This window comes from Dermacentor albipictus, chromosome 9 (genome assembly GCF_038994185.2).
Source record: "Dermacentor albipictus isolate Rhodes 1998 colony chromosome 9, USDA_Dalb.pri_finalv2, whole genome shotgun sequence".
NCBI classification, from domain to species: Eukaryota; Metazoa; Arthropoda; class Arachnida; order Ixodida; family Ixodidae; genus Dermacentor; species Dermacentor albipictus.
In genome coordinates, this window is record NC_091829.1 from 5,003,520 (window position 1) to 5,022,488 (window position 18,969).

The window sequence follows — 18,969 nt, forward strand, 5'->3', positions numbered from 1 at the left end:
GCTTCACTAGGGTTCTAGTCACAACTTCGCAGCCTGCACGACATGCCGCGTGGCAAACCAAAGGTAGCGCCAACACATTATTTTCAACTGCTTATGGTGTAGCCTTGGGCTGGAGATTCGTGCATTCCAGGATTATTTGAGAAATGTGACTCGTTGCAGTGGTGACAGGCTGTGCTTGTACCACTATGCATTTCGCTTGTAAAAGGAGAGTTCACAGCATACCGCTACGGACCTCATATGAAACAGCTTCCCTCGGAATTGTCGTAAAAAAAACCGCTCCTTTTTGATGTCCTGTTCCAAGGAGCAGTACGCAGACATTGCTGGTTTTGCCTTTGCGGTTTCCATCTTTGCAGTTCAAATGACCTGACACGCTTCATCACTTTATGCCTTTGGTCACCTTGTGGGGGGGTTGTAAGCCGAACCGGGTCGATGCTGCATCTTTCAGCTAGGTTTTTTTTTCTTTCTTTTCTTTACTTTTTTTTTGTCCTTGTCACCCACTCAGTCTTAATCTCAAGTGGATGTACCTGTAGACTGGTCTAGCACATCGGTTGTTCATTCTATTCAGTCTCTGTTCGTATGAACCTTTCGCCAAGGAATCACTTGCTTCAAAGGAGTGCCAGCCAACATCTTCCTGAACTACCTCATTCGATGTGCCTCTGTGTACGCCCATAGCAGTGCAAGCAGCTTCCCTTTTTCAGGTTTCCGGGGCCTGCTGCATGTGAGAAGACAGGCACAGCTCTGCATTTCTGAAAGTGAGGCCTGTTACAACCGCTCCTTCCCTCAAACCTCTGCAGACATCAGACCAGATAAGGGATCAGAGATTTGGAGCCAAGAAAGGAGTGACAGGTGTTTGTCTTTGCTCTTAGCTTTTCCAATAGCTCTGCATGTAGTTTGGGGCTGCCGTGATGGTTATACCTATAGTTAGGTACAACACTCTAGAAGAAAGGGGAGGCCCCGCCCAGATGACCGACGCACGATAGCCAATTGCCTCCGCGACTAAAATAGTCCCGCTAAAAAAGAAAGAAAGAGAGAGAGAAAGAAAGAAGTCTTTCTAAAATGTAAAATTCTTGGCATAAATAAGGACTTGTATTTTGATGACCAATTTGGTAGAGTTCTTGTGACTGGAATGGTACAGCACATGCCGGATCGCATGAGAAAATTAACCCTGTGCCTTCTACAGCGCTGCGCATCATCTGCTTTTTAGCTTCATTGCAAAGGACAAAAGTAGAAAGAACAGCTCTGCATGGCTTTTGCACTGGTCTGCATGTACACAGCACACTTACTACTCATTTTCCAAGCTTAAAATGAATCAGTTGCTATTTAACAAGTACGTACTTACCAAAAATGCTTCATCCTTCGTTTTTAATACTATTCGTTTTAAATAGCATACAATTTTTATCTTTTTTGTTTTGTGTTTTCACAAACTTACTTTTAAGAATGTGACCACTTTCTTTGTTCCCTTTTACTTTTTCTTTAAACATGCAATCTCGTCAGTTCGTGCAAGGCATCCCGTGCGAGTTTTCCGCTGTGGAGACCAGCGAGGTGACAACAGAATGTGATCCTTTGTTGCTGAACGAACCTTGTGTCACCTCGATGTCCATACCACCAAGGAGCCTCGACAAGAGCAGCCACATCCTGACTAGTGATTCACGCAACATGATCTTCCACTGCTGCACGTACTGGCGTAACAGGGAGCCTGAACACAGTGTGGTGGACGCAAGCTGTCCACGCCCTTGCGAAAGTCACCATGAAGTACGGAGAAAAGAAGACGCAGCACTAAGTACAACAGCTTCACGTTGTCCACGCTGAAGTGCACGCCGCAACGAGATACCTATGGTCGAGGAGATAACTAACGAGTTCTCGAAGTGTATGGATCTCCCTTCACTGAAGCGGTGTACTGTGCCCCACCAGTTTGTTGAGACTGGATTCAAGCACGAGAAGAGCTGCAACTCATTGCTTATTGACCGGGATGACATCGCCAAATGGTGGAATTGCTACCTTCGCGAGGTGGAGCGCTACTGGGCAGAAGGTCGAAAGATCTTCCTGGACGAGACATGGGTGATGGCGGGACACATTCAGTCAATTGCGTGGACAAACATTGTGGTGCAGAAGCGTGGACGCCTGTACACTCGAGCAAATGGCCTGTTGACGCATCTGAAACAACCTTCTGGGAAAGACCAGTGCCTGATTGTGATGTACATCGACGGAGAGGACGGCTTCATACACGACTGCTTCGATGTATTCAGAGGCCAAAAAACAAATGACTACAACGAAGAAATGGATGGCAAACTTTTTGAGAGATGGTTTAATGACTTTCTGCAGAAGTTGCCAGATGGTAGCGTCATTGTTTTGGGCAATGGACCTTACCATGCCCATCGAGAAGAGAAATTGCCAACGATGGCTTGGAAGAAGGGAAAAATGCAGGAGTGGCTCGAAAGCAAGGACATCGCCTACAGTGAAAGGATGGTGAAAAAGCAGCTGCTCGAACTGGAGGCATCTTTAAGGTCACGCTTTCTGAGCTACATTGTAAACAATGCAGCTGAAAGGGCTGGTTGCATTGTACTCAGGCTCCCACCATACGACTGAATTTAATCCCATCGAGCTGGTGTGGGCCTGTAAGGCTGCACAGTGGCTGCCCAAATGAGCATTTTGGACCTCTCATAGTTATTCAGGGTTAATAATTGTGTTTGCATTCAGATTTGCCAGCACTTAAGCATCTCTCCGTGCAAGTACTTGAATTGAACACAATGTGTGCAGGACGTTGCTTTTTCAGAATTGTTTCCATTAAAAGGAATATGCCACGAAATGAACTGCTTATTTATTTGAGGTCACAGGAGGATGGTTCGCAGGTGCAAACCCACTGGCAAAATATTGGTAGCCCTGGTAAGGGCTGTTCTTTTTTTAATAAGAAGCTTTGTCAAGTGGTTCAATGCTGGACAGGTCACAGACGGAGTCGCTTTCTTCAGTTTCATCTTCACCCAGTTGGATAATGATGTGTTGGATGTGGCCACTCTCAGACGGAATTTGCCTCCAGGTCCATCAAGTGGTGAATGCTCTTCCTCCGGTGTTCCGCCGTTACATGCTTGATTTTTTCCCTCAAGACGTCTTCGATCATGGACTGCTTGAAGTCTCTGTTGTCCATAACAATGCTATTTTTTACCTTTGCCTATGGTGAAAAAGCAGTAGTCAACGCGAGCTTGATAACCACTGTTAGCAGCCTGCACGCTAAAGCACATTCATGTGGTTAAATTGTTTAGTTTGGTTATCTGGCTCAGGCAAGTAATGCGAATAAGAGAACAATATAAAACATCATTAGCTTAGTGAGCCCCATAATAATCATTTGGGCAGCCACTGTCGAACTTGACAGGCCCCTTGGTGAAATAGCAGCAGTCTGGGGCATGCTTGAAAGTCACTTAGCATTGTGAACTTCAAATCGCAGCTATGTCGTAGCCATTGCTTAATTTGTTTATCTGACTGGGCAAGTAACACGAATGCAAGCACAATTATTAACCTTGAACAACTCTGCTAGCATTTTTTGTACCAAAATACGCTGAATAAAGTTGAATGTGTTTTATTGAAGCACTGTTTATTGCACAAGCCATAGGCAAAGTGACAGCAAGATTCAGACAATGAAATTGGTGAAGTAATAAATGGTGAAAGTTGCAAAAGCTCTCAGCTCTCTGGTTTGCTAAGCTCTTTCCTGAAAAATGCCTTTGTAATGACGAAAACATCAAACAGGAAATGACACCCCACAACACAATATTATTAGTGTTGAAAATTTGTAGCACCATGTGTGATGGGCAGTGAAACCATCAGTTTACTAAGACTGGAAGCCTTAAAAATGCAAAGACATAGCAAGGTGTTGTTTCATAATACGGCACCCTTTTATGTGCACTTCTGGCGCGCTACCACATGCACTGATGCATGAACATATGAAGAGGGGTAAAAGGCGAAGTTATATGATGCTCTTAACAAAAATGTATCTAAACTTTTCTGTTGTCATAGCTGATAGAATTTTCTTTTGTGCAAGTTGGTTAATCACATCATGAAAACAACACAAGAAGCAAGAACAGAAAACACAGCCAGATGACCGAGAAGATGAGGTAGACGAGAGAGAAGAGGCTGGCCCTGCTGTTCACAGGACTTGGTGGTTTGAATGAGACAAGTTAATGAAATTGTGAAAAAAAAGACGTAACCGAAAGGAAACTTACAACAAAGGGTAATACAAAATGAAAGGACAGAAATAAAAATAAACACAAACGCACACAGAAGCAGGCAGATAAACACGAGTGCGAAAACCAAAATCTCACATAAAGAAATGGAGAAAAAGAATATATACACAAACGCAAGAAAACGCACACACATTTACAGACATGGGCAGAGATAACAGGAGTCTGTTCACGGGCTCTTGTTCATGCCTTGTTGTACGTTTTTTTTTTTTCACCACCATCTTAACACTGTCATGGGAATGTTTAGTAGCAACATATCATGAAAATTTAAAAGCAGTGCGGAGCTGTGTCGTGGGAAAGCATATCGAGCATTGGCAGCACACCTTTTACGTGACTGTCACAGATAGTGCGTGCAGTGAGCAAAGAGTGGTAAGCCATATGGCGACTCGAATTTATGCCAAGTTTCTTTGTAAAGACACCAGTTTATTGACATTGAGGAAACAGATACTGCGACCAAATATCCGATTGTTACCAATTCAATTACCTTCACTCAAGCAGTGCATGTCACTGATTGTTAACATTGGTGGACAGCAATCGATCAACGGTACTACACAATGCTCGAATGACACCGCTAGACGATCGGCTATCGTAAAACACTGCTGACAATGATCGTTCGCGCTGAGCTGGCAGCAACGACTGTCAGCGATGACATGCAGGCATAGCAGACGAACTAGCAACACGAAGCCCGCGCGCCGGTGAGCGTGACACGTCACAGTTTTGTGTGATCATGTGTCCAGCTGCATTTACATTCCTTCTTTGGCCCATGTCATTGCTCTCCAAAACCGGAACTTGTCCTGGTTGCTACAAACAAGGCTCCAAGTAATTACCTGTCGTGCTCTGAATCCAATGATGTTTCGTACCATGATTACTGGGTCATTAGCTACTTATTGCAGCAGAAAAAACAAGATCGAGAATTTTTGTGTCTGCACTCCTTTAAAATCACCCACGAGTATGTAGGGTTCCGGAAGCTGATAAACAAGATTGTAATGATGATTAATGGGGTTTTATGGGGCAAGGGCTAGGGACGGCCAAAGAGTGCCAGACAACGGATTAATGTAGTCGAGTTTGTGGTCAATGTCAGAATGTATATGTGCATGGCTGTATAGAGGCCTAAAAACATTCGCTGTAGAGTGCGTAAAATATATGTTTAGGTAAAATTATGACAGTGATAGATATGGTGTAAGTGACATGTTGGTTGAAAATAAAATATATGCTGTGAAGAGATAGTATACTAAAATGTGTGGTTGTCAGTAGCACTACTGCCTCATTGGGGCTGTTCGGGAGTAAGGCCCTGGAGGCATGCGCTATACAAAATGCTAACATCGCAACAGTGCCTTCATAAGAGAAACCACCTTATGAACTTTTAGAGTTGATAACATGCAACAAGTGGACTTTATTTATAAAATCTAATATTGATTTCATGTTGAATAGCGGTTCATCACGAAAAAACATTGCTGGATGAAGAGGGATAGGTTGTGTGTACGCTAGAGGAAAGTGTTTTTTAGGTTCACCGTCTACTTCCCAGCATTTCAGTAAGACAGATGACAGTCAACCTCTCGCTACATTTAGCACAGATGGGAGGTTCATCCCTAGTCAACAAGTAGCTGTGCATGCCGTATGTGTGTCCTATTCTCAACCGAGTTAAGAGGACATTGGCTGCCCGTGATTTCGTTGCTGATGGCCAAGAGCCTAACTGAGGTTTCGTTTGGTGAAGCTTGTTAGAGGTTTCAGCATCCCAAAGATGTTGCCAATAGCTTCTCAGTTGCCTTCGCAGGAAAGATTCCAGGTCTACATCTGTGACAGCTTAGGCGCGTTGCGAGGTTTCATTGCTGTAGATGTAGCGAGTTCGTTGGCAAGCACATTCCCCTCAATGCCTCTGTGGCCAGGAATCCAGCATACAGTCGAAACCCACGATAACGAAATCCCGCGACTATGTGATTCTCACAACAACGAGATATTTTCGTATCCCCAGCGAACGCCCATAGGATTCAATGCATTTCATACCTTTCGACAACGAAATGCCACTGTACTACAATCCCGCACTAATGAAATTTGCCAGAACGTAACCCTACATATTGCCACCTTCAACATTTCTGCCTGCCACTCCTCCTGTTGTTCTTCAGCCGGAGCAGCCAGTGCATTACGCAGACGATCGACGCATGACTCCTCGAAGTCGAATGTTTAGCGCACACCGGACCACTGTTCTGTGCTTCCACTGCGGTGCGGCAGATCATTTGTACCACCAGTGCCCATACCTACGTCTGAAGTAGTGGGGCTTTTCCGCTTACTCGCCGTCACTCCGACCTGACCAACTACCTCAGGATATTGAACATTGCCTGGCTCAACAGTGCATGCCACCATCTACCGGACAAAAGTCACGCTCGCCGTCGCCAAGGCGATTTTCACCACCACCTCAGCGATCTTCGAGTGCACAATCGCCAAGTCCCCGCCAGGAAAACTAACTACAGCTACTCTTCTGGGCGAAGCCACTGGCAGTCGACGCACTGAAGACCTCCGATTCACGCAACAAGGATAGGCACCGTTCCGGTGTCAACTGCAGCTGAACGGAATGACTGGCTTTCGCTTGACATACTGGTGGTGATCGACGGTTACACGGTTAGCGCTTTACTGGATACCAGTGCGGACTTTCCTATTTTAAGCAGGAAGATGGTGATGTATCTGAAGAAAGTAATTACTCTTTGGCATGGCTCGCAGATTCAGACGGTTGCTGGTCACATCGTAACTCCGCTGGGAACCTGCACGACTAGAGTTCGGATTCGAGGATCACCTTTCGTGGCCAGCTGCTTGTCCTACGCGAATGCTCCCGTGACGTCATTCTCAGGGTTGACTTTCTGCAAGACTATGGCGCTGTTATTGACCTAAGGGGCGGGGAGGTGTAGTCACCTTCTCAGCTGGCCTAGCAGTCGACGGGTACGACAACAACTGACACGATGACGCCCTTCGTGTTTCCGCCGAAACCTTACACTTCCTCCTTGGGCCAGTGTCCTTGTCAAAGTTATGTGCGGTGGAATGCGCGAAGGCAAAGTGATAGCAGAAAGTAACTTAACACCTACTGATGCAAGATGTTTGTGCAGCTAGGAGTCTGCCACAGCTTCGTGATGGCCATTCTCAGTTGCTTGTCACCAAATTCAGTAACGTGCATTGACACCTTTTCCGTGGTACTTCAACCGTGTTTGCCAACGAAATAGAGAATGTGAATGTTCTGCTTCTGAAGCAGCAAGGCTGGTTGACAAGTCACTGGGCAACATCGACATCAATTCAGAGCGATCGCAAGACGACCAGACAGCACTGTGCAAGCTCTTGAATTCAGGGCATGTTTCGTAGTTCATCTAAGGTTCGCCAGTCTTCAATATGTAAACAGCCGTACGGCTTGTCGTCAAAAGAATGTGAAGCAATTCGTACGCAAGTAAAAGAGGTGCTTGAAGACGGCGTCCTTGTCAAAAAGAAAGACTGGACGCTACGCTGTGGTGTACTGGAATAGGGCAGCGTGTCATCCGGCGACGAAAACGTGCCTCTTTTTGCGATGACGGCTGGGGGTGTTGGAGCACGCCGGTCTACTGCAGCGCCATTTGTCGCTGCAGCCTGGAGTCATTGATGGCAAGAGGAAAACCAAGGTGCAACACAGGGCCTCCGGGATTTGCAGTTATAGTTGTCGCGGAGGTCATGCATGTACTTGCGGAGCTCACCGATTGCTTGTTTTTTTCTGCTGCGTTCACACATTCTTTATGTGCACGGCGAGCTCTGGGTTTGTAAATGCCTTGTGTGTGTGTGTGTGAGTGTGTGTGTGTGTGTGTGCACGTGCGTGCGTGCGCACATCGAGATTCCTGCACCAGAATAAATCCAGGCTGCTTCAGATTGGGCACATTGAGAACATTGGCTGTATTCTTACCCTTCGGCACCCTTTTGCAGAGTGAAATATCTAAACGATGGTGGCTGCATTCGTCACAGAGCAGTGTTTTTTTCTTCAGTGATACCTGGCAACTGCTTTTCTGGCTGATGCAACATGAAAGGAATCCCGTGCAACCCACCAGACGCTTCCTGCTGTGTACTTACAGCCGCTCGACATTCCTCCCGAGCCGTTCATTCGCGTGGGTTTGAATCTCATTGACCCTTTCGAGTCCAGCTCCGGCAACAGGTGGATCGCTGTCGCTACTGATTACGCGACGCACTATGCTATCACTTGGGCACTTCCCACGAGCTGCGCAACCGACATCGCAGATTTCCTACTCTGGGATATCATTTTAGTACATGGCACCCCACGACAGCTCCTTACTGACCAAGGCCGCACTTTCCTCTCCCAAGTTATCGCCGATATCCTATGCTCATGTTCTACCAAGCACAAACTGGTCACCTATCATCCCCAGACCAACAGCCTTACTGAGCGAATTAATCGGACCATTACTGACATGCTATCGAAATAAGTTTCAGCTGACCACATGGACTGGGATGTGGCGCTGCCCTACATCGCGTTCGCCTATAATTCATCACGTCACGATACTGCTGGGTATTCCCCCTTTTACTTACTCTTCGGTCATGACCCTGTATTACGATTGGACGCTTCACTCCCCTTGATAGAGGATTCGAGGACCGAGTATGCCCGTGGCGCCATTGCCCACACTGACCATGTGCGCCAGCTTGCTCGTACTCGTCTGTTGGCATCGCAGGAATCAACAGCATGCTTACAATCACCGCCATCGTGACACATATTTTCACCAAGCTCTTTCGTACTACTTTGGTCCCCTTGCCCCAGTGGGCCTCTGAGAAACTTCTGCTGTGCTACACATGTTCTATGTCAAGTGACTAATGTGACTTACGAGATAATCGCCGAGACCTCCGTCATGCCACCCAGTTCCACATCACCTGATGCCGTACACGTCTGTCGGCTTAAGCCTTACTATGCCTTTACCGACGATCCCGTCTGAAGCACCGGGACGGTGCTTTTCTTCCAGGGGTCATGTTACGGTGGGAAAATAGGACAAGGTTGTCAATGGTGAAGACAAAGTGGCACCAGCCTCTCGGGATTCTCGGCTGCTCTTCATATATGCCTAGTAAATACATCTTGTAATTAGTTTTACACCCGTGACAATAAATAAATATATATATATATATATATATATATATATATATATTGTCAAGGTGTTTCTTGACAGGGTAAGCAAGGGGAGAGAGATCGAACTCTGTGCGGGAGTCAAAACCCGGCGAGCAGTCTGAACCGGCTTCGTGCGTAAAGTGCTGGTGATGCTCCTGACTGACCAGCACTTCATTACATTTCATATGCTGGAGTTGTGCCGGGCTAACCAGCACTTCGTTACATTTGTACCCCGGAGAAGTAGGTGCCATCCTGGTGATCTAAGCATAAGGTAGCATAGAGAGATCGTAGAAGGGCTTGAGCCGATCTACGTGAACAGTTTCGTGACCGCGACGGCACTGATCAGAAGACGGCGACACAGACTCGACGACATAGTTCACGGGGGAAGTTTGTGCAATAACACGGTAAGGTCCATATCGTGGGAGCAGCTTAGAAGAAAGGCTGGGTGCTAAAGGTGGAACCCACAGCCAAACCAATGAATCGGAAAGGAAGCTTATGGGGTCAGAACCACCACGACGAAGCTTCTGATGTGTCTGATCTGCGGTGGTAAAACAGCGGGCAAGTTGTCTGCATTCTTCAGCATGCTGTGCAGCTTGAGAGACAAAAACACATTCTGATGAATCAGGCTGGTAGGGTAGAATGGTATCAATGGTGCAGGAAGGTTCACGGCCGTACAGCAAGAAAAACGGAGAAAAGCCAGTGGTGGCTTGAGTGGCAGTATTATAGGCTAATGTGAAGAATGGAAGCACAGCGTCCCAGTTGGAATGGTCGGATGCGACGTACATGGCGAGCATGTCACCGAGAGTATGGTTGAAACGCTCCATCAACCCATTTGTTTGTGGATGGTATGCACTAGTGGTCCTGTGGATGATGTGACACACCTTCAGAAGCGACGTCATGACTTCAGACAGAAAAGCGCGGCCTTGATCACTAAGAAGTTCCCGAGGAGCTCCGTGAAAAAGAACAAAATGCCACAGTATGAATGATCCAACATCTTGGGCAGCGGCAGACGGAAGTGCAGCGGTTTCTGCATAGTGTGCGAGATATCCACTGCAACAATAATCAAGCGGTTTCCAGCCCCGGTACAAGGACGTGGACCGTAAAGGTCGATTCCGACGCCATCAAAAGGACGGGACGGACAAGGAAGCGGATGCAAAGGTGCGGCAATGGAAGTAGGGACCGACTTTCGGCACTGGCAGTCGAGGCAGCAGCAGACGGACTTGCGAACAAACTTGTACATGCCAGGCCAGTAATACCGGAGCCTAAGGCGGGTGTAGGTCTTTAACACGCCACCGTATGCACATTGGGAATCCACGGTATTACGAGAAGCCATTGCCAACCCTCAGGGAGATATTTGCGATGGCAGAGGAGTTAGTAGTGAACAGCAAAGTGATGCGCTTGCCGCCGTAGCATCCTAGATGCTGTAACTGTGGCAGGATCAGCGAGAAAGCCCAAAAGTGAAGAAATCCATGGGTCTTTGCTCTGCTCAGAGCGCATGTCATCGATGGCAAGCGCTCAAAGGACAAAGTTGAGTGGGCAAAGACTGTGCGCGACAGGTGAGAGATCGTATGCAAGGAGAGAGATCGAACTCAGTGCGGTAGTCAAAACTTTGCGAGCAGTCCGAACCGGCCCCGTGCGCAAAGTGCTGGTGATGTGCCTGACTGACCGGCACTTCTTCGTTATATTTCATACGCTGAAGATGCGCCGGGCTAACCGGCGCTTCTTCTTCGTTACAATATATGTATATAAACAAGTCCTGCCGATGCCAACTGTATGTTTCCGCTTAACCAAACATAAACAACCGAGGTTGGTTGTTCCACATGAGGTTAACCCTTGTTGCCGCGAAGATCAGAGGTAAAAGGAAATGAAGAGAAGACAGGAACGATTAAAAACAGGTAAATACAAAGATTGGAGAGGAGGACAGGAAAAGACAACCGATTTCCCCCTGGTGGGTCGGTATGGGGGTGCATTCTATGAAGTAGAGGCCAAAGATGTGTATTGCCTCCAACAGGGGTCCTTAAAGTCTGAACACCTGGCATCTGCTCAGCCCCCAGGATCCCCCTTTTCCCAGATACGGCTAAGCCGCGCACGGCTACACGCGAGGTGGTCGAACCCTCATGTGCTTGGATATGTGGTGTCGCAACACACCAAATGCCTGCTGACGCAGACGCCCCTGTGGGGGTGACCTGCGATATGTCTAGGAAAACCATAAAGACAAGGAGGGACTCTTTCGGAAAGATTCGATTGTCTGTGTTGTGAGGGTACGCTCTGCATGAGGCTAGGGCTGAAGGCAAGCTGCCAATCTAGCTACACTGTCTTTCCATAGAACTCCACAACCCGTAATGTGTGCAATCACAGCTAGGCTGGGTTCCAGCAAATAAGGCAACCATAGGCGTCAACTCTAACAATGTTTACTGCTGCAAGCAACAAGCAACACTTGCAGAAGGAAAGTCCTCTCGTAATAGACAACAAATAGGCTTGCCTCATTGTGCCTGATAGTGAGGCAACAAGGTCACTCATGGGTTGCAGCAGGTATCTGTTAGGTCATCAGTCAGGAACGAGGTCTGGGTGCCAGAGAGGAGAGAGACTCCCCCAGTGACACTCTTTTATACCTTTTTCCCTTCGTGGGAGGAATAACCTCCTCGCGCATCAAATACCTTTCCCTCTACGGTGAGTCTGAGAGGGGGGGAGGCAAATTAGTTGTGAGAATCAAGGGAAAATTGGGAGTGGGTGCAGTGCGCCTCTCCTGTGTCTATGCCAGCTCTGAACATATCTGCAACATGCAAACACAGCGGCGTAAATACACGGAAGGAGATACACATAATACACGGAAGTTTGGTACACACAATTGTCTACATGGGATAGAAGATGCTTTCCAAGGCAAGAGCTGTAAATATTGTGGCTGAGTGAAGCCACATTCTTTCTTTGAAACATTTTCTAAAATGTCCACAACAGTGCACACCATGCATAGGAGCATTTTCTACACAGCATAGCCCTCACTCCCACTTTCAGCTGCATTGTTTTTTATAATTCCATCATATTGTCATGTAATACCATTTTATTCATTATTCAAACGAGCAATCGGAAGAAACAACTGAATTAGTTACCAGCAACTCCTGCTGAAGCAAAATGACAGACATATGTCAGTGCAAGTTCAGTTGTGGCCAATGTGCAGTATGGGAACATCAGTCATTTTTCCTGTCAGAAATATTGTACACTAGAAGTGTGTAAAAATGCCATGTTTGCAAGCACGAAGTGACATGATTGCAGGGAATTCAACATATCAAGGCATAGCCGGGGGGGAGGGGGGCGAGGAGGCTATACAGAGCACATGTCCCCCTATGCCCCACTGCCTTCCCCCCTAATTTACGCTATCAGGACATGTGTCATAAAGAAATGTGTGTCAACACTCACCGCCAACCTCCTCCTCAGTCAAATGCGTCCTCCCTTCCCCCTCCCCACGAAATTATTTCCTGGCTATGCAACTGCAAGGTATAATGGTACATTACCAGCAAAAGTGACTCTTTTTCACGTTTCATAATGCAGACTAATGTGCGCTGCACCCAAACTTTTGGTAAACATGGAAATAAGAAGATGGCCTTGCAGCCCGTGGAGCTGCTACATGGCCGCACTCAATGAAATTTGAACAAAACAAATGAATATTTGGCGTGTCACGCGACGTCACAGCACCTGACACGACAACCTCTAGATAGATGCCTTCTGTTCTATTGTGACCGTCTTCTGCATCTGTTTTCCACTTGGCTCATTATAGTCAAGGAGCATGTCATAACACAGTGCTGCTGTACGTGATCTCGGAGATTGGCGAGTTTCACTGCACCGGCTTTGCTCAGCCGGCTCGTGGCCTCCAAGATTGCACCGATGCTAATGCGATCTCGGAGGCCACGCCCAGCTGCCAGCCAGCGCGGTGTGCCGCAGGGAGATGGGGAGATGTGAATGTATGGCCTGGGCGTGACCCCGAGATTGCGATGGGGAGGTCTCTGAAGCCAGCCCAACTGCAGCTGCCTGCGCGGCACTCCACAGAGTAAGAAGTGAATGCACTAATGTTTCGCACCACCGCGTGTAACCACACAGCATGGCGCGACTCGTGCAGGCTTGCGCGTGACTCTCGAAATTGTGCCGGGGAGATCCCCCCTCCCATTCCTTTATTTGTCCAGTGTGAACACTACCTATATATGCAGCTTCAAAACAACTGGTTGATAGTTTCCGCTCTTTCTGTCCAACTCCTTTTTTTCCTGTGTTTGTCCTTCTATACGCGCAGCTCTTCTTAACACAGCCATGCACCAACTTGCCCATCAAGGAGTTCTTCTAAACTACCCCCAGCTGCTCCTGCCTGTGCCACACGCCGTGCAGCCTGAAAAAACTAAGCAAGAAAAAAAAGAGGTCAGTGGAGAAGTACGATAGTGAGCTGCTGCTTGTGTGCAGCTACGCGCGGTGGTCAGAAAGAACAGTGTCACTCGACAACATATTCAATACGGGGAAGTGGGAGTTATGAACTGCCACGGTGAGCAAGTGCCGAATCCTGCGGAATGCGATGTACTTGGCGTGCAACGGTCAGATAATTTTTTGTTTCAGAGACGAATCTAGTTCGTTATATCCATTGGCTGGACAATTTCACTGTGTTAAAATGAGGTTTTAAATACATGGATCTCTATGAGGATTTCAAGGGCTATTTCATTTACTTTCCAATATCCATTATTTCGTTATATCCCATTTCGTTGTAACGAAGTTCGAGTAGTTTGTTTTAACACTGCAACTAAATCTTGCTGTTGAGAAACTCAGCCACATTTTAGGATTTTTCTTGAGTGAAAACTTTTTGCTTGTTAGCCTTTCATTTACAGAAGTACAGGCTTTGCCTGAGAATTGGTGAAAAATAGAGAATGAGCTGATGCCAACTCAGCCAGGGTTACTGCTCACTTGTCACACCAGGAAAGCTCACCATCTGGGCAAAACTTGCTAGCCTCAACACTAGAGCATGAATGGAAAAATGAAGTCCCTATAGCTACCCTGCCTCGATTCGAATAATTTGTCTCAGTGTTTTGGTTGAAGAACCATCTCGATTGTTTTACGCTAAAAATAGAACATTGTGGGAACTGAGGAATGTGCCAGCACCATTGCACGGGCACTCACCTGTTCTGCTGTCCCTATGCCTCTCCCCCTTTCCACTCGCGACAGCTGTCGGCAGTGGCGCTCCACTCACTATGGTTAGTGGTGAGGGCACTCACGTCATGGGGATAGCCACTTCAGCTCCTCGCAGTGGAAGCTTCACTCTCTTACCTCCAAGACAGCACCGGGTACGTACATGCTTTCCTCTCATACACCAACACCTTCGTGACTAGGACTTAAGCTCGCGCACGGTGCCTTTGCCCGTGTGGGTATAATGTACTCTGTGTTGATCCTTTTTGGATGCTAAGCCGAAGAACAGGTGCCTAGCGCTCGCACGAGGTCATAGCACGCCGAGCCGGATTTATCGGAGGCCCAAGGTGAAGGAGACTGCACGATCTCTTGCGAGTTGGCCCATTGGTTATCGCGGAAAGTAGCATAGCTGCCTGGACTTGTCCTAGTGGAGTGTCCCAGCTTGAGCCTGTGCTCTCAAGAGTGACGTGCTATAGGCGCCCCGGTCTATATTTTTGCCTTGGTGCAAGACCCCTTTGGTTCCCGCGTCGCCTCGGCACTGGGCATTTGTGCAGTGTTGGGTGCCGTCAGAGACAATACTAAACAGTTTCCGCTAACCAAGGGCAATACTGTGTTTTCTTGCATGCATTGTGTTCGGTAGCCCCTTGCAGCCTGAGCGCGCACGCAGCGACATGGTAAAGGCAACGAGTGACATAGTCCTGTGACTCACTAAGCTCGAACCCACAGTGATTGGTACTCCTGCGGGGCCCTAAGACCCAGAACATTGAAGCATAACTTTTCAATCAAAATTTAACACTTTTAAAGAATTTCTTTAAGTCAGCTCTTATTAAGTGCACCGTGTCGCTTAAAACTGTATTCTTTACATTTTATAGGAACGTGCTTTATTCTATGCATTTTTTGATACAAGGATACTTCAAACTTACACGCGGCACTGTCTGCGTGGCAATGAGTGGAATGGCAGTATCGTGGTGTCCCTTATTGCATGATGATGAACATTACACTGCGTTGCATGCTAGTCTGTATAGATGCAAGTTCTCATGATGCTTTCTAGCTAAAATTCTTGGTTCCAGCTCACTCAGGTTTTTCAATAGATGACGTGCTTTGGAATGGCAACACACTAAACTGTGCACCATGTGTAAAAGTACAGTTCGCTGTAATGAAAGTGTCGTTCCACATTCGAAAACTGGGCTTGGCATAAATTGGTATTTAGACGCAGGCACCTTGGTTCTAAGGTTTCTTGTAACGATTATGTGTAACATCCTTTTGTGAAGTGGTAAATATAATGAAGCAGGTATATACTGAAACCAGCAGCAAGAAGTTCCAAAGCAGCCACTTGAGCACGGCTGAGGACAGAGCAATGAAAAAGGTAGGGTGTGCGGGATATTTGAGGAAATGCCTTCTATAAATCAATATTCAAATGCATATTGCTTTTATTTAAGGCTTCTTGCGATTATATGATGTCTTTTAGGGAAGTGCTAAAACAGATAATGAAGCACACGCTGAAATCAGTGGCAACAAGCTCAATGGCAGATGTACAAGCCCAGCCGAGAGCCAAGTGAAAGGGGAGGTGGAGGTGTGCTTTGTGTCAAAGCATAGATAGGACTGTCACGTCATTGCAGCATGCAAGTGAAATTGTCCATCTCCACATATGCTGTAAGTGCACTCTATCCAGCAGCTGCTAAGCGAAGATCGGCTGGCTCTCACCCTAGAGTGACCACAGGTGCCTTTATCCAGGCACAAGCCTTTTGAGAGGTGTGCAATGCAATCTCCATTGCACGGAGGCTGCTCCATATGCTCTGTATACAAAATAACTAAAACTAGGCTCTAGGTGGTCAAAAATTTTGTTGCAACTAACCTCTTTAACACATAACATAGCATGTGGCAACAATAGCGTGCTATTTAGAAAAAAAAGTATAGCTGCTCATACCAGCTCAAGCTTGACTTTCTCTTCCTCCTGTAAGGCACGTACATATTCTGCTAGGTGCCCCGAATTGTCGTTGAGCCGCAGTCGCCGCTCAATATCCATCATGCCCTCCGAGATGCGTTTGAACTCTTGAGTCACCTCACGCACGAGCTCTCGGAAAGTAGGAAAGTCGTAGTTTGGTGCAGTTGACAGGTATATCTTGTGGCCCCTGCACGGAGACAGAACCACTGGGCTTGACAACACTTCCAGTTCATGTTTGCGCACCGTTCTACAGTCATTGAATAACCTAATCCACACACAGTGCTTACTGGCACATGCTGTTGCCAATAGCAATCATACAGCACAGTTTGCCAGCAACGTTGACAAAGCGAGAAAACTGACGAGGGGTAATACTCGGTTGTATTGACACTAAAATGTGGGGTTTAATGTTCGAAAACTGCACAGTGGGTTATGAGGGATGCCACAGTGAAGGGCCTCAGGACCACCACGGTTTCTCAACATGCACCTAAATCTAATAGCATCCTCGATAAACTGCATCAGTGCAATTTATCGAGGGTGCCATAAGTATATAGGTGTTTTTTGCATTACATTCCTATTAAATTGTGGTCACTGCAGCCAGGAATTGAGCCTTGGCTTCTTGGTCAGCAGCAGAATGCCATAGAAACTGAGCTACGGCAACAAGTGGTTGTGTTGATATCACGTTTGATTGACTGTACAGAATGAGAACACAGAACAGACAGGCACAGTGGACAATGTGTTGTTGACTCCTTAACCAGAAAATGAGTAATACAACCAGACCAATGATGAGAGGCCCTCAAATGAAACTGGAAATAAACAACTGAAGAAAGCTTTTCAGAAGTGATTACCTGCAGCATAGCGCACCATCTTTTTCTTGCCATGTTTTGTCCCTCTGAATCACAGACACTAAAAATGATAACCATTCAATCAGGTGTATCTGTGATCGAGTGCAGCCTTCCCTTCAGTACATTTTCTCTAGTTCAAACTGTCTTGGCAGATCGTGGTACCATTATCGTATAGAGTACGTTGAAATGAATTCTTCCAATTTAATCTGATCATAAAATACAGCTGCTGTGTATGTACGTATTAAAAATAATTACCACTGCTGAATGCAATGTCTAAACATTCATTGTGAGTGATCTTGTTTAGGTGGAAAAGTCTGGCTGAATGAGCTGTAGTATGTTACGTCTCCTGTGGTTGGGATGAAAAATATTTAATTTTTGCTAGAATTGTATGTTTGATCTTGTAGAGATGACAAGAAAAAGTATTAAAGAAGTATCCAAAAATATTGGTATTTTGAAATAGTCACTATTCAGTTTGAGGACCAACTTGAATATTCAATCAGCTATTCGAAAGTTTTGAATGTTCTCACATTAGAAACATGGCTATCTGTACGCTGCATTTCTGGAAAATATTTTGAAAAGTTGGTTAATATTCGTCAGTTCCTGCAGTGTTGAAGGATTTGGAACATTGCTTTCCTTGACCAGAAATGTGAATACACAGCACACCTGCTGCGCTTGATGACAGCCCTGCACTGATGTTCTGTGGCAATCATACTCGTAAAGCAGCGCTGCAAAGTTGAGACACACACAGGGATGAGAACAGCACAAACAAAGTGCATCTATCAGCTGTTTATTAAAACAAACAGGGGGTGAACATTGTGGGCAACAATGCCATGCACAAACTGAGCTCGACATGTGTGGCTTATCTAATAGAACCTTCCTATACAACTGCTCCAAATTGCTTCTCTAGTGGCTCAGGAAAGACAATTGTCTTTCCTGGGCAACCACAGAAGAAATCGGGAGCATGTGCACATCTTAGAGTTTGGCTCAAGCAGTTGGAGAGGAAGTTTCCAATAGATGAGCTGCACATGTCAAGCTCAGTTTGCACATTACTCTGTGTATGGCATTGAGGTGCAAAATGTTCACCATAAACAGCTGATAGATGCTGTGCATGTCTCAACTTTGCTGCTTTACGGGTACAAATATGATATTTTAACTAGCCCCATTGCAAGCCTTAATTCTGTAGCTCATGGAAAACTTGACTGAAGAGCTCAAGAGAGAGAAAAACAGCACACTAAGCCACAGCCAGCATCAACAGCTTTTGAAAGGGTGTAGGCAACAGTAGTAGCAATATCAAGAAACTAAAACTCGCTGTGACACCAGTGTGACTGGCACTTGAGCAAGGAGGAGCCAAAATAAGGCTTGAAGTTCAAATGAGTCATCGCTATACTATCTCCAGTCAAGGTATGAGGCACCATAAGGTATCACCATATCAGTTCACAAGCCAACAGCTTTAATACTAAATTTAGAGCCACCAGATAGTCATGCTATTATAGATCGTAGAATGCTCTCTAAACAAAAATTTTATTTTCAAAGAAAAAGCAATCCCCTTGTACACATGAAAACCAATTACTTACACAGTAGTGCAGAAGCATGCGGATGGCAAAAGAAACAGACGGGACACAGTGCAAACTAACAAGTTTATTGCACGAGAGCAGGAAGGGAAGGGAGAACCGCTTTGGGCGACTTCCT

The 18,969-nt window shown here is 46.3% G+C and overlaps 1 protein-coding gene across 2 annotated transcripts in view; it reads right to left on the minus strand.

The window, feature by feature from the left end:
* The window catches only part of LOC135906101 (required for excision 1-B domain-containing protein-like), a 44,094-nt gene that overhangs the window by 18,633 nt on the left and 6,492 nt on the right, over positions 1-18,969 (minus strand). Inside the window, exons 3-4 of one of the 2 annotated variants that reach the window (XM_065437304.2) lie at positions 16,421-16,625; positions 13,576-13,720 (exon numbers count right to left, since the gene is read on the minus strand). In XM_065437304.2, coding sequence (XP_065293376.1) covers positions 13,625-13,720; positions 16,421-16,625 — 301 coding nt within the window. In that variant the 3' untranslated portion in view covers positions 13,576-13,624. Of the gene's footprint in view, positions 1-13,575; positions 13,721-16,420; positions 16,626-18,969 lie in introns of those variants that run through there. The other variant, XM_065437303.2, reaches the window with a different exon arrangement.